The sequence below is a fragment of the Heterodontus francisci genome, chromosome 1, assembly GCF_036365525.1.
Source record: "Heterodontus francisci isolate sHetFra1 chromosome 1, sHetFra1.hap1, whole genome shotgun sequence".
NCBI lineage: Eukaryota > Metazoa > Chordata > Chondrichthyes > Heterodontiformes > Heterodontidae > Heterodontus > Heterodontus francisci.
The window spans coordinates 287,317,808-287,334,473 of record NC_090371.1 but is presented as its reverse complement, the minus strand read 5'-3'; the positions used below and the strand labels follow the sequence as shown (position 1 = coordinate 287,334,473).

General features: G+C 44.1%; 1 protein-coding gene across 1 annotated transcript in view; it reads left to right on the top strand.

Moving 5' to 3' along the window:
• Nucleotides 1–16,666, top strand: part of LOC137373117 (diacylglycerol kinase theta) — a 296,078-nt gene that overhangs the window by 36,576 nt on the left and 242,836 nt on the right. Inside the window, exon 5 of the mRNA XM_068037996.1 lies at nt 7,893–8,018. Coding sequence (XP_067894097.1) covers nt 7,893–8,018 — 126 coding nt within the window. The remainder of the gene's footprint in view (nt 1–7,892; nt 8,019–16,666) is intronic.

Below are 16,666 nucleotides of genomic sequence, written 5' to 3'. Positions count from 1 at the left end.
TTCAGATAATTACCCAATTTCATTTTGAAAGCCACAATTGAATCTGTCTCCACCACACTCTCAGGCAGTGCATTCCAGATCCTAGCTACTAGCTGCTTAAAAAGGTTTTTTCACGTGTCGCCTTTGGTTCTTTTTCCAATCACCTTAAATTGGTGTCTTCTGGTTCTCAATCCTTCCACCAATAGGAACAGTTTCTCCCTATCTTCTCTGTACATACCTCTCATGATTTTGAACACATCTATTAAATCTCCTCTCAACCTTCTCTTCTCAAAAGGGAACAACCCCAGCTTCTCCAATCTATCCATGGAATTGAAGTCCCTCATCCCCTGAACCATTCTAGTAAATCCTTTGTGCACCCACTCCAACACCTTCACATCCTTCCTAAAGTGTGGTGCCCAGAATTGGACACAATACTCACTTGAGGCCGAACCAGTGTTTTATAATGGTTCAGCGTAACTTGTTTGCTTTTGTACTCTATATCTCTATTTATACAGCCCAGAATCCCATATGCCTTGTTTTCTCAACCCGTCCTGCCACCTTCTTGTGCACATACACCCACAGGTCCCTCTGTTCCTGCACCCTCTTTAGAATTGTACCTTAATTTTATATTTCCTCTCCTCATTCTTCCTACCAAAATGAATCACTTCACACTTCTCTGCATTAAGTTTCACTTGCCACGTGTCTGCCCATTCCACCAGCCTCTCTACATCATCTTGAAGTCACTATCCTCCTCACAGTTCACAATACTTCCAAATTTTGTGTCTGCAGCAAATTTTGAAATTGTGCCTGTGTACCCAAGTCTAGGTCATTAATATAGAACAAGAAAAGCAGTGGTTCTAATAATAACAGCCCCTGGGGAACAGCACTGTACTGTCGTCCAGTCTGAAAAACAACCTTTCACCACCACTCTCTGTTTCCTGTCACTCGGCCAACGTCGTCTCCATGTTGCCACTGCCCCTTTTATTTCATGGGTTTCAACTTTGCTGACAAGCCTATTATGTGGCATTTTATCAAATGCCTTTTGGAAGTCCATCAATTGCATTACCGTCATCAACCCTTTCTGATGCCTCATCACAAAGCTCAATCAAATTAGTTAAACATAATTTGCTCTTAACAAATCCATGCTGGCTTTCCTTTATCACATTTGTCCAAGTGTCCAAGTTAAAGCGTATGGTATTGAAGGGAATGTGGCAGCATTCTCCCAAAGAAATGTTTGGACCTTTTTCTGAGTGACATTGGATGAATGGATTATTCGCATTGCTACAGCTGGTGTAGGTTGCTAATTTAAGCAGTGTCCCACTGGTTAAGGGCTGCTGACCCATTTACAGGCACACTTGAAAATTCCACCGGGCGGGCCTCAGTCACCATTGACGTCCTTGTTCCCTGTTGTCCCAGTCTCCTGCTCTGTTTCCTGCTTTTCTGCACCCACCCCTCCCCATACCCCTCCACCATGAAATATGAATTAGAATATGAAATGCTCATCTAGAAACAGTGCTGGAAGCAGAATCCGTAGTAGTCCTTGTGAAAATATGTATAAAGGTAGTAGAAATTACTTTTAAAATGGAGGTGTATAAATATTTGAAAATAAAAATTTACATGGGTGTTAGAAAGGCAAGGAAACAGAATTAGGTGGATATCTCTATCAGAGCTGGCAGAGGTATGATGGATCAAATCGTCTCCTCTTATGCTGTAATATTCCATGATTCCATTTGCTTAAACAGTACCTACTAATTTTTACAATGCAGTATAATGTCATTTGTGGTCTGTTGAAAGGCCCATCCTCAAGTCCACAAATCTCTGACCATTCCATTTTTACAGATTTCCTGAAGCAGCTATTCAAGTCAGCAAACTGTTTCCTTTCTGCTGGAGAAACCTGTCCCAGTGGACCAGGATTCTGTTTTTACAAGAGGAAAAAAATCTGTGAGCGGTTGTTACTCATAAGATAAGATTTGATACAAGTAGCCCTATTTCCACATTGGATGGGAAGATTCTATGGCAGTGCACAGTAATCAGCCACCCACTCAGCTTGGATTTAAATGTTCCTGTGCTTCCTCCATGTCCACCTGCCTTTGCCAGAGGACACTTGGCTCGTTCAACACAAATACTTCACCAACACAGGCCACAGTGTCTCAGAAAATGAATATGTGGAGGACGGTTGCTGTAATTTCTCCATTCCCTCTGTCTTGAGTTCTTGTTGTACTACTAAAGTGTGTTTGTTTAAAATTAGTGTCATTTATTAAGGACTTTAGATTATACTGGGTAGTGTTTGGAGTAGAACAAGGCCCCTACTGTAATTAGTATCTTTTATAGGGAGTAACTAAGTAATCTAAAGGTAAGTCATGGCAGGAGAGCTCGCATCCGTGATATGCTCCTCCTGCGCTATGTAGGAAATCAGGGACGCTTCCAGTGTCCTTGATGACCATGTGTGCAGGAAGTGTATCCATCTGCAGCTACTGACTACCCGCATTACGGAGCTGGAGCTGCAGGTGGATCCACTGTGGAGCATCCGCGATGCTGAGGACATCGTGGATAGCACGTTTAGCGAGGTGGTCACACCGCAGGTAATGGCTGCACAAGCAGAAAAGAGATGGGTGACCACCAGACGGAGTAGTAGGCGCAGGCAGGTAGTGCAGGAGTCCCCTGTGGTCATCCCCCTCACAAACAGATATACCGCTTTGGATACTGTTGGGGGGGATGGCCTCCCAGGGGAAAGTAGCAAAGACCAAGTTCATGGCACCATGGATGGCTCTGCTGCACAGCAGTGGGGGGAAAAAGACTGGGAGATCCATAGTGATAGGCGATTCAATTGTAAGGGGAACAGACAGGCGGTTCTGTGGCCGCAAACGAGACTCCAGGATGGTATGTTGCCTCCCTGATGCTAGGGTCAAGGATGTCTTAGAGCGGCTGCAGGACATTCTGAAGGGGGAGGGTGAACAGCCAATGGTTGTGGTACATGTCGGTGCCAACAACATAGGTAGAAAAAGGGATGAGGTCCTGCAAGATGAATTTAAGGAGTTAGGAGCTAAATTAAAAAGCAGGACCTCAAAGGTAGTAATCTCAGGATTACTTCCTGTGCCACGTGTTAGTGAGTATAGGAAGAGGAGAATAGACCAGATGAATGCGTGGCTGGAGAAATGGTGCAGGAGGGAGGGATTTAGATTCCTGGGACATCGGGACCGGTACTGGGGAAGGTGGGACCTGTACAAGCTGGACAGGTTACACCCGAGCAAGACCGGAACCGATGTCCTCGCAGGGGCGTTTGCTAGTGCTGTTTGGGAGGATTTAAACTAGAATGGCAGGGGGATGGGAACCTGAGCGGGGAGACTGAGGAGGAGGAAACAAGGATAAAAACGAAAGACAGGAAACAAAAAGGCAAAAGTGGAAGGCATAGAAATCAAGGGCAAGAAGCAAATAGGGCCACAGTACGAAATAATGCTAAGATGACTAAGAATGTTGAAAAGACAAGCCTAAAGGCATTGTGTCTCAATGTGCGGAGTATTCACAATAAGGTTGGCGAATTAACCACACAAATAGATGTAAATGGATACGATATAGTTGTGATTACAGAGACATGGCTGCAGGGTGACCATGAATGGGAACTGAACATCCAGGGGTATTCAATATTTAGGAGGGACAGGCAAAAAAGGAAAGGAGGTGGAGTAGCATTGTTAGTAAAAGAGGAAATCAATACAAAAGTGAGGAAGGATGTTAGCTCAGAGAATCGTGTTGTGGAATCTGTATGGGTTGAGCTAAGAAACATCAAGGGGCAGAAAACGTTGCTGGGGGTTGTATATAGACCCCCAAACAGCAGTGGTATGCAGAGGATGGCATTAAACTGGAAATTAGAGACGCATGCAAAAAGGATGCAACTGTAATTATGGGTGACTTTAATCTACATATAGATTGAGCAAACCAAATTAGCAATAATACCGTTATTCCCGGAGGAATTCCTGGAGTGTGTACGTGATGGTTTTTTGGACCAAAATGTTGAGGAACCAACTAGAGAACAGGCCATCCTAGACTGGGTATTGTGTAATGAGAAAGGATTAGTTAACAATCTTGTTCAGGGTCCCTTGGGGAAGAGCGACCATAATCTGATAGAATTCTTCATTAGGATGGAGAGTGAGGGAGGTGATTTCGAGACTAGGGTCCTGAGTCTAAATAAAGGAAACTATGAAGGTATGAGGCGCGAGTTGGCTATGATAGATTGGGGAATGTTACTGAAAGGGTTGACGGTGGATAGGCAATGGCTAGCATTTAAAGAGCGCATGGATGAATTACAACAATTGTTCATTCCTGTCTGGCACAAAAATAAAACAGGAAGGGTGGCACAACTGTGGCTTACAAAAGAAATTAGGGATAGTATTAGATCCAAGGAGGAGAAATATAAAATGGCCAAAACAAGCAGCAAACCTGAGGATTGGGAGCAGTTTAGAATTCAGCAAAGGAGGACTAAGGGATTGATTAAGAAGGGGAAAATAGAGTATGAGAGTAAGCTTGCAGGGAACATAAAAACTGACTAAAAGCTTCTATAGACTTGTGAAGAGAAAAAGATTAGTGAAGACAAATGTGGGTCCCTTACGGTCAGAAACTGGGGAATTTATAATGGGGAACAAAGAAATTGGAAGACCAATTAAATACATACTTTGGTTCTGTCTTCACAAAGGAGGACACAAATTACCTCCCAGAAATGTTGGGGAACATAGGGTCCAGTGAGAAGGAGGAACTGTGTGAAATCAGTATTAGTAGGGAAATGGTGTTAGGGGAGTTGATGGGATTGAAGGCCGATAAATCCCCAGGGCCTGATAATCTACATCCCAGAGTACTTGAGGAAGTGGCCCTGGAAATAGTGGATGCATTGCTGGTCATTTTTCAAAATTCTATAGACTCTGGAACAGTTCCAACGGATTAGAGGGTAGCTAATGTAACCCCACTATTTAAAAAAGGAGACAGAGAGAAAACAGGGAATTATAGACCGGTGAGCCTGACATCAGTAGTGGGGAAAATGCTAGAGTCCATTATAAAAGATGTAATAGCAGAGCACTTGGAAAACAATGACAGGATCGGACAAAGTCAACATGGATTTACGAAAGGGAAATCATGCTTGACAAATCTACTGGAATTTTTTGAGGATGTAACTAGTAGAATAGATAAGAGAGAACCAGTGGATGTGATGTATTTGGACTTTCAGAAGGCTTTTGATAAGTTCCCATATGAGAGATTAGCATGCAAAATTAAAGCGCATGGAATTGGGGGTAAGGTACTGACATGGATAGAGAACTGGTTGGCAGACAGGAAACAAAGAGTAGGAATAAATGGGTCTTTTTCCGAATGGCAGGCAGTGACTAGTGGGGTACCGCAGGGATCAATGCTAGGACCTCAGCTATTCACAATATATATTAATGATATAGATGAGGGAATTAAATGTAATATATCCAAGTTTGCAGACGACACAAAGCTGAGTGGGAGTGTGAGCTGTGAGGAGGATGCAGAGAAGCTCCAGTGTGATTTGGACAGGTTGAGTGGGTGGGCAAATACATGGCAGATGCAGTAAATGTGAGGTTATCCACTTTGGTGGCAAAAACAGAAAGGCAGATTATTATCTTAATGGTGATAGATTGGGAAAGGGGGAGGTGCAGCGAGACCTGGGTGTCCTTGTGCACCAGTCGCTGAAAGTAAGCATGCAGGTGCAGCAGGCAGTTAAGAAGGCAAATGGTATGTTGGCCTTCATAGCGAGAGGATTCGAGTACAGGAGCAGGGATGTCTTGCTGCAGTTATACAAGGCCTTGGTGAGACCACACCTGGAGTATTGTGTGCAGTTTTGGTCTCCTTATCTGAGGAAGGATGTTCTTGCAATGGAGGGAGCGTAGCGAAGGTTCACCAGACTGATTCCTGGGATGGCAGGACTGACGTATGAAGAGAGATTGGGTCGATTAGGCTTGTATTCGCTAGAGTTTAGAAGAATGAGAGGGGATCTCATAGAAACCTACAAAATTCTAACAGGACGGGACAGACTGGATGCAGGAAGGATGTTCCCGATGGTGGGGGAGTCCAGGACCAGGGGTCACAGTCTAAGGTTAAGGGGTAAGCCATTTAGGACTCAGATGAGGAGGGATTTCTTCACCCAGAGAGTGGTGAACCTGTGGAATTCTCTGCCACAGAAAGCAGTTGAGGCCAAATCATTAAATATATTCAAGAAAGAGTTAGATATAGTTCTTCGGGCTAAAGGAATCAAGGGATACTGGGAGAAAGCGGGAACAGGGTACTGAGTTTGGATGATCAGTCATGATGGTATTGAGTGGCAGTGCAGGCTCGAACAAAGAACAAAGAAAATTACAGCACAGGAACAGGCCCTTCGGCCCTCCAAGCCTACGCCGATCCAAATCCTCTATCTAAACCTGTCGCCTATTATCTAAGGGTCTGTATCTCTTTTACTTCCTGCCCATTCATGTATCTATCTAGATACATCTTAAAAGACGCTATCGTGCCCCAGTCTACCACCTCCGCTGGCAATGCTTTCCAGGCATCCACCACCCTCTGCGTAAAGAACTTTCCACGCATATCCCCCCTAAACTTTTCCCCTTTCACTTTGAACTCATGTCCCCTTGTAATTGAAACCCCCACTCTGGGAAAAAGCTTCTTGCTATCCACCCTGTCTATACCTCTCATGATTTTGTACATGGGCCAAATGGCCTACTCCTACTCCTATTTTTCTATGTTTCTATCAGTTGGGAGTGCAGGGGACCCACTTGCAGCCTCTGAACCAAATGCATGAAAAGCATAGGATGTCACTCCAGTTTTTCCCTCCGTCCCCATAGGAAACTCTTGCAAGGCCGGAGCTCTTGGTTCCCACAAAGTGTCTTCCCACAATGGCTGAAGCTGCTTTCATATTGATTTTGAGCCATATGAGTTCCTTTATCTCCCCATGTGCAGGTCTCATGCAGTGGTCAGCAACACTGAAGTAAACCTGCTGACCCAACAAAGGCTGAAGCCCACTCTTTTACTGGATCACTGCTAGCCATGGCAAACTTGGCAGCTTATTTTGAAGATGCCTCCAGCCTTGCAAGACCTATGCATCACAAACTGAGACCCCAACGTTACACTAAACCAATGTACGAGTAGCTAAAGATCAGAAACTCAGAGATTGGGGATCGCAAGAGGGAATCTTTGTCATGCTGCTTAGTGTTACAGTGCATTACAACTCCAGTATGTTGTCCTGCACTGCTTAACTGCTTAGTCTTGTGTACTAATGTGGCCCATTTTACATGTTTTGATAGTTAAATATTATATTTTACATAAACCACAGTAATCCTGAATACTCACATCATATGAAACTTATGCTGTGGGTGAAAATGCTGCCAAAATACAACAGGTTTACAGGCATTTTGAGCAAGAAAGGATAGCTCAGGATTTTCGTGTTATGGTTCTTCAGAATTGGAGGTTCTGATCTCAGAATACTTTTTGATTCGTTCACATGATTATAAGCGTCGCTGGCTAGGCTAGAATTTGTTGCCCATCCCTAATTGCCCTTGAGAAGGTGGTGGTAAGTCACTGTCTTGAATCTCTGCAGTCTATGTGGGGTAGGTACACCCACAGTGCTGTTAGGAAGGGAGTTCCAGGATTTTGACCAAGTTACAGTGAAGGAATAGCGATATAGTTGCAAGTCAGGAAGGTGTCTGGCTTGGAGTGAAACTTGCATGTAGTTGTGTTCCTATGCGTCTGTTTCCCTTGTTCTAGGTGATAGAGGTCTCAGGCTTGGAAGGTGCAATTGGAGGTGCCTTGGCGAGTTCCTGCAATGCATGTTGCAGATGGTACACAGTAAGCAGGCATGAAGATAGCATCTTTCAAAGTGTAAGATTAAAATCCTTTTATTTATCTTGTTCATTTGCCAGGAGTCTTATCACCATCACTGGAGAGAAGGCAATCTCTCCTCCAGCGCACGCTGTGCTGTCTGTAAGAAGTCATGTGGCTCGTCAGAAGTGTTATCAGGCATTCGATGTGAATGGTGTGGGACGACAGTAAGTAAACAGTTTGAACAGCAGAGCTACCTGTTTTTGTGTCAAAGGTAATGCATAAACTGATGAGTTCATGGGTGAATGCACTTCTTGCAGTGGGTAGAGACACATGAACCATGATGACTCACCCAGCCATGGTTGCCATCAGTAGTGACCCCTGCTAAAGGAAAGAAAAATATAATAATGAATTGTCAGCGTTAATTTCAAAAGGGAAAAACTTGCTTGACCAACCTTATTGAAATTTTTGAGGAGGTAACAGAGTGGACAGTGGTAATGCAGTAGATATAATTTATCTGGATTTTCCAAAGGCCTTTTAATAAGGTGCCCCATAATAGACTAATGAATAAGGTCAGAGAACGCAGAGTCAGGGGACACTTGGCAGAATGGATTGCTAGCTGGTTTCATTTTTTTTTTAATTCGTTCGTGGGATGTGGGCATCACTGGCTAGGCCAGCATTTATTGCATTTATTGCCCATCCCTAATTGCGCTTGAGAAGGTGGTGTTGAGCTGCCTTCTTGCACCACTGCAGTAGGTATACCAACAGTGCTGTTAGGAAGGGAGTTCCAGGATTTTGACCCAGCGACAGTGAAGGAACGGCGATATAGTTCCAAGTCAGGATGGTATGTGGCTTGGAGGGGAACTTGCAGATGGTGGTGTTCCCTTGCATCTGCTGCCCTTGTCCCTCTAGGAGGTAGAGGTCGCGGGTTTGGAAGGTGCTGTCTAAGGAGCCTTGGAGAGTTGCTACAGTGCATTTTGTAGATGGTACACACTGCTGCCACTGTGCATCGGTGGTGGAGGGAGTGAATGTTGAAGGTTGTGGATGGGGTGCCAATCAAGCAGGTTGCTTTGTCCTGGATGGTGTCGAGCTTCTTGAGTGTCGTTGAAGTTGCACCCATCCAGGTAAGTGGAGAATATTCCATCGCACTCTCGACTTGTGCCTTGTAGATGGTGGAAAGGCTTTGGGGAGTCAGGAGATGGGTTACCCGCCACAGAATTCCCAATGTCTGACCTGCTTTTGTAGCCACAGTATTTATGTGGCTGGTCCAGTTCAGTTTCTGATCAAGCGTAACGCCCAGGATGTTGATAGTGGGGGATTCAACGATGGTAATGCCATTGAACGTCAAGGGGCGATGGTTAGATTCTCTCTTGTTTGAGATGGTCATTGCCTGGCACTTGTGTGGCGCGACTGTTATTTGCCACTTATCCGACCAAGCCTGGATGTTGTCCAGGTCTTGCTACAAATGGACATGGGCTGCTTCAGTATCTGAGGAGTCACGAATGGTGCTGAACATTGTGCAGTCATCAGTGAACATCCCAACTTCTGACCTTATGATGGAGGGAAGGTCGTTGATGAAGCAGCTGAAGATGGTTGGGGATAGGACATTACCCTGAGGAACTCCTGCAGTGATGTTCTGGGACTTAGATGATTGACCTCCAACAAAAAACCGCAACTATTTTCCTTTATGCTAGTTATGACTCCAGTCAGCAGGGGGTTTTCCCGCTGATTTGCATTGACTCCAGTTTTGCTTGGGCTCCTTGATGCCATACTTGGTCAAATGCTGTTTTGATGTCAAGGGCAGTCACTCTCACTTCACCTCTTGAGTTCAGCTCTTTTGTCCATGTTTGAACCAAGGCTGTAATGAAGTCACGAGCTGAGTGGCCCTGGCAGAACCCAAACTGAGCGTCACTGAGCAGGTTATTGCGGAGCAAGTGCCACTTGATAGCGCTGTTGATGACCATTAGCAAAGTGATGAAAGGGGTCAAGAGTAAAGTGATAGAGAGGTAATTTGATGGATTGGGTTTGTCCTGCTTTTTGTGCCACACAACAGATGGTGGGTACCCTCAATTTGAAGAAGAGATTTAGTCTCCACAAGGACTAGTGGTCACATTTTTAAAAATTTTATTTGTTTTGTGGGATGTGGGCGTCGCTGGCTAGGCCAGCATTTATTACCCATCCCGAATTGCCCTTGAACTGAGTGGCTTGGTAGGCCATTTTAAGAGTCAACCACATTGCTGTGGGCCTGGAGTCACATGTCGGCCAGACCAGGTAAAGATTAATGAACCAGATGGATTTTTACAACAATCGAAAATGGTTTTATGGTCCATCTTTGAGCTAGCTTTTTAATTCCAGATTTATTAATTGAATTCAAATTTCACCATCTGCTTTGGTGGGATTCGGACCCATGTCCCCAGAGCATTAGCCTGGCTTCTGGATTACTAATCCAGTAACATTACCACTATGCCACTGCCTCCCTTCCTATCAATGCTGTCATGGACGGATGCATTTACAGCAGGCAGATTGGTGAGGACGAGGTCAACTATGTTTTTCCCTCTTGTTGGTTGCCTCACCACCTGCTGCAGACTCAGTCTAGCTGCTATGACCTTTAGCACTCAGCCAGCTCGTTCAGTAGTAGTGCTGCCGAACCACTCTTGGTGAAGGACATTGAAGACCCCACCCAGAGTATATTTTGTGCCCTTGCTACCCTCAGTGCTTCTTCTAATTGGTGTTCAACATGGAGAAACATGATTCATCAGCCGAGGGGAGGTGGTAGGTGGTAATCGGCAGGATGTTTCCTTAGTCATGTTTGACCTGATGCCATGACACTTCATGGGGTCCGGAGTCAATGTTGAGGACCCCTTCAAGACAGAAAGCAGAGAATGGGAGTAAAGGTTAGTTATTCAGAGTGGCGGAAGGTGGTGTTCCACAAGGATCAGTGCTGGGACCACTGCTGTTCACAATTTACAATAATGATTTGGACTTTGGAATCAGACACACAATTTCTAAAATTGAGGGGGAGGAGATCATCAGTACTGAGGAGGACTGCAACAAATTACAAGAGGACATTAATTACCTTGCAGAATGGGCAAATAATTAGCAGATGAAGTTCAACACAGATAAATGTGAGGTAGAACATTTTCGTAGGAAGAATAGGGAGATCACTTATTACTTGGAAGGTGCGAGTCTAGATGGGGTAGAAGAACAAAGGATCTCAGAATACAAATACACCAATCAATAAAATTTTCACCACGGGTTAGCAAGGCCATAAAAAAGCAGACCAAGCACTAGACTTTATTTCTAGAGGGATAGAATTGGAAAGTAGGGAAGTTAAGCTAAACCTGTATCGAACCTTGGTTAGACCACCCTTAGAATACTGCATGCAGTTCTGGTCGTCATATTATAGAAAGGATATAGAGGCACTGGAGAGGGAGCAGAGAAGGTTTACAGGGATGATGCGTGTATATATATATATATATATATATATATATATCAGGAAATGATGGGTTTCTTTTCTCTTGCAAAAGGAAGGCCAAGGAGTGACCTAATAGAGGTCTTTAAAATTATGAAAGGTATTGATAGAGTGGATACCGAGAGAATGTTTTCACTTTTGGGGAAGAGCATAACTAGAGGCCATCAATATAAGATAGTCACCAAGAAATCCAATAGGGAATTCGGAAGAAACTTCTTTATCCAAAAGTGGCGAGAATGTGGAACTCACTACCACAGAGAGTGGTTGAAGTGAATGCTTTAGATACATTTAAGGGGAAGCGAGACAAGCATATGAGGGAGAAGGGAATAGAGGGTTAAGATGATAGAATTAGATGAGGAAAGATGGGAGGAGGGTCAAGTGGAGCATAAATGCAGGCATGGACTAGTTGGGCTGAATGGCCAGTTTCAGTGCTATATATTCTATGTAATTCTGATTTTTTTTTTAATGACCCAACAACAATCTGTAAATGATGAATGAATTCTCCTGACTCTGACATGTAAGTAATAAATTAATTATTCCAACTAGTTGATGAGCGCTCCTGGCTCTGGTCTGTAAATAGTGAATGAATTCTTCCAACCTATTTAACAATTGATAAACTTTCCTGGTCCTGACATGGGGAATAAAATTCTCCTGAATAATTGCTGAATTGTCCCAAGCAGTCAATAATTCCTGAATTATTCTTAGCTCGACCTGTAAGTAACCAATGAATTCTCTTGACCTTGAACATTAACTTTTAATTTTGACCTTTTAAAAATTAATCCAAGTTTGCATTGCTTCTCTTGATTTATTTAATGAGTTGATTTTTGCCTAGCCACTTCCCACCATAGTTTGTTTTTATTTATTGAATATCAGGAGTGACTATTCTCGGAGGCCAAAAATGCAGTTTCATTTTCTCAGTCTATGTAACTCAACCATCAGAGCAGTGACAGCAGGGTTCAGTAACGTGAGCAGACTCATAGCATGTGGAACAGCCTTTATCTTTTTAAACTCAGGCTACAAATGTATTATCGATAGAAACCATAGAAAATTTACGACATAGAAGGAGGCCATTCAGCCCATTGTGTCCTTGCCGGTCAACAAAGAGCTACCCAGCCTAATCCCACCTTCCTGACTAGGTCCATAACCCTGCAGGTCTTGGCTCTTCAAGTAAACATCCAAGTAGTTTTTAAATGTGTTGAGAGTTTCTGCCTCTACCGTCCTTTCAGGCCGTGAGTTCCAGGTCCCTACCACCCTCTGGGCAAAAAACTGTTTCCTCATCTCACCTCTAATCCTTCTACCAATTACTTTGAATCTATGCCCCAGGTTTTTGACCCTCTGCTAAGGTACTCTATGTAGGCCCCTCATAATTTTATACACCACAATTAAGTCACCCCTCAACCTCCTCTGCTCCAAAAAAAACAATCCCAGCCTATCCAATCTTTCCTCATAGCTTAAAGTTTCCAGTTCTGGCAACATCCTCGTAAATCTCCTCTGCAGTCTGTCCAGTGCAATCACACCTTTGCTGTAATGTGAACAGAACTGCAGAGCTTGAGTACTGCATAATCTAACTAGTGTTGTATACATTTCTAGCATAACCTCCCTGCTCTTACATTCTTTGCCTTGGCTAATAAATAAAAGCATGCCATATACCTTCTTAACCACTTTATCGATCTGTACTACCTTTAAAGAACGGTGGACGTACACTCCAAGGTCCCTCTGTTCCTCCACACTACTCCGTATCCTCCCATTTATTGTGTATTCCCTTGCCTTGTTGCACCTCCCAAAATGCATTAGGAACATAGGAGCAGGAGTAGACCTGTCGAGCCTGTTCCGCCATTCAACCAGATCATGGCTGATCATCTACCTCAACACCACTCTCCCACGCTATCTCCATATCCCTTGATATTAGTATCCAGATATCTATTGATTTCCGTCTTGAACATGTTCAATGATTGAGCTTCCACAGCCCTCTGGGGTAGAGAATTCCAAAGATTCACCACCCTCTGAGTGGAGAAATTCCTCCTCATCTCAGTTTTAAATGGCCTACCCATTATTCTGAGATTATGTACCCAAGTTCTAGACTTACCAGCCTGAGGAAGCATCCTATCTACAGCCACCCTCTCACGCCCTTACCTCACACTTCTCCGGATCGAATTCCATTTTCTACTTTTCTGCCCAACTGACCAAACCATCTGTGTCTTCCTGCAGTCTAAAGCTTTCTTTCTCACTGTCAACCACATGGCCAATTTTTGTATCAGCTGCAAACTTCCTGTCATGCCCCCTACATTTGAGTCTGAATCATTAAGATAAACTGCACAAAGAAAGGGATAGACTACTGAGTCCTGCAGAATCCCAATGGTAACAACCTTCCAGTCGCCAAAACGCCCATCAACCATTACGCTTTGCTTCCTACCACTTCGGTGGTTTTGGATCCAGTTTGTCACTCTCCGTTGGATCCCAAGGGCTTTTACATTTTTGACCAGCCTGCCATGTGCGACCTTGTAAGAAACCTTGCTAAAATTCATGTAGACCACATCCACCACAGCACTCTTATCAACCCTACTTGTCACTTCCTCACAAAATTCAGTCATATTACTCCGACATGACCTTTCCTTAACCAATCCATGTTGACTTCCCTTGATTAATCTTTGCCTTTCTAAATAAAGGTTTATACTGTCCTTCAGAATTGATTCCAATAATTTGCCTCCAACAGAAGTTAAGCTAACTGGCCTATAATTAAATGGATTATACCTTCCTCCCATTTTAAAAAGGGTACAATGTTGGCAATCCTCTGGCACAACTCTGTAGCCAGGGAGGATTGAAATATGATGGTCAGAGCCTCTGCAATTTCCTCCCTTGCTGCTTTTAACAACCTGGATTTTGTTTCATCTTGGTCTGGCGATTTAGCTACTTTCAAAGAAGTCAAGCCTTTCAATACTTCCTCTCTAACAATGTTAATCCATCCAATATTTCACATGGTTCCTCCTTAACTATGATGTCATCATTTGCCCCTCTTTTGTGAAGACAGCTGCAAAGTAATAGGCCCGATTCTTTCCTTAGTTATCCTCTTGCTCTTTGTGTACTAATAAAACATTTTTTGGATTTTCCTTGCTAATATTTTTTCATGCCCTCTCTTTGCTTTACTAATTTCCCTTTTAATATATCCCTACACTGTAAGTGGTTAGCAATTTCTGTTACCTTGGGTCCATGGCGACAGACAATCTGTCCCTTGCACAATACACATGTAGGGGAAGCAGCTACCACCTTTCGCCAACTTTCAAAACATGCATGGGATGACACCAAGCTGACCCTTAGGATCAAGCTGATGGTTTATAAGGCCTGTGTTCTCAGCACCTTGCTGTATGGCTGTGAAACATGGGTGACTTACAGCTACCAGGAAAAGAAGCTCAGTAATTTCCATCTTTGCTGTCTGGCGCATTATGGGTATATCCTGGCGGAACAAAATCACAAATGTGGCAGCCCTCTCGAAGGCAGAGCTGCCAAGTGTTTTGACAGTAACCAAATAGAGGTGCCTTTGGTGTATCGGACACGTCTGCAAGATGGAAGACGATTGCATACTTAAGGATCTTCTCTATGGTGAGGTAGCAGGGGCCAGATGACTAGTGGGGCACCCAAAGCTTCGCTTCAAGGATGCTTGCAAGCGCGTCATGAAGACCCTAAATGTTGACTATCGCACTTGGGAGTCACCAGTTGGTGAAAGAGTGAAATGGCGACACTTCCTGTGGACTGGTGTGCACTACCACGACGACCAGTGGCTACAGCAGCTTGGTAATAGATGCCAGTGCCGAAAACAACTCACGGCGTCACTTGGCCGCTTCACGTGTGGGACTGTAGCAGAACCTGTCTCTCAAGGATTGGCCTTCACAGCCATCACAAAGGTGCACCAAGAAAAGGCACTCCACCTAAATAGATTGTTTGCTGTGTGTCCATCATCTTTTGTAGATGGAAGGATGCTAACAACAACAACACTTTGTGTACTCTTCCAGGCTTTCTGCAGTATTAATATCTCAGGGTCTGACAAACGCTTCCCTTTCTTGCCTTATCTTACCCTCTATGCACCTTGTCATCCATGGGGCTCTAGGTTTGGCTCTCCCACCCTTTTTCTTAGTGGGAACGTTTTCCCTGAACCCCTTGAATGCCTCCCATTTCTCTGACACCAATTTATTTTCAAGTTGCTATTTCCAGTTCACTTTTGATAAATCACCTCTCAGCTTAGTAAAATTAGCCTTCCCCCAATTTAGAACATTTACTCCTAGTTTATCTTTGTCTTTTTCCATATCTGTGCTAAATCCAACTGAATTATGATCACTACCACAAAAGTGCTCTCCCACTGATACTTCTTACACCTGGCCAGCTTCATTCCCTAAAGCTAAATCCAGAATTGCCCCTCCCCTCTTGTTAGGCTTGTGTCATTTAGGAATTCTGTATCCTCTGTACCTTTTACACTGACTGTATCCCAGTTAATATAAATGTAATTAAAACCCCCCAGTATTACTGTCATACTGGTTTTGCATTTGTCAGAAATTTTCTTATGAATTTGCTCTTCTGTCTGTCTCGTGCTGTTTGCGGGTCTGTAGTACACTACCAGCAGTGTGATTGCCCCCTTTTTTGTTCCTTAGTTCAACCTATAGAGCCTCATTTGATGATCCCTCTAATATGTCATCTCATCTCATGGCTGTAATTGTTTTGTTAATCAATATTGCCACCCCACCTCCTTTTTTAACCCCCTCTCTATCTCGGCTGTAAAGCCTGTAACCAGCAACGTTAAGCTGCCATTCCAGCCCCTCTCTAAGCAATATTTCAGTACTTCCATGTAAAGGCTTGCTCAGGTAGGGAAAAAGAACCCGACCCGAACCTGACCGAACCACAGTGGACCCAAACATCACCTGGCCCAAATCCCTCCGATTTTGCCTCAACCCGACCCGACCATCCCTTTACTTACCTTCAACTTGGAACCTCCAGGAAGCTGCAGTGCATGCGTGATGATGACATAGTGATGTCACTCGCTCACTGCGCAGCCTCAGTTTTGTCCCAGATTCCCAGCTCAGGTAAAGTTTAAAAAAAAATTTCAATCCTTACCAGCAGAGCACTTACCGTGTGTGTCCAGCCCGACCCGGACCCGGATCGACCTGGACTCGGTTCGACCTGACCCCGGAAGAGGGACCCGACCCGAACCCAACACATCTCGTCAGGTCCCGTCAGGTTTGGGTCGGGTAGCAGGCCTTTACCTCCATGTGTCAATCTGTTCCCTCAGCTCATCTGCCTTAGTCACTACTTGCTTTTAGGTATATGCCATTAAGTAGAACTGGCCTCCTTTTTTGTCTATTTTCCAACCTTTGTTTGCTTTGCCTTCCAAACTCTCTTGCTGATTTTCTGCCTTCC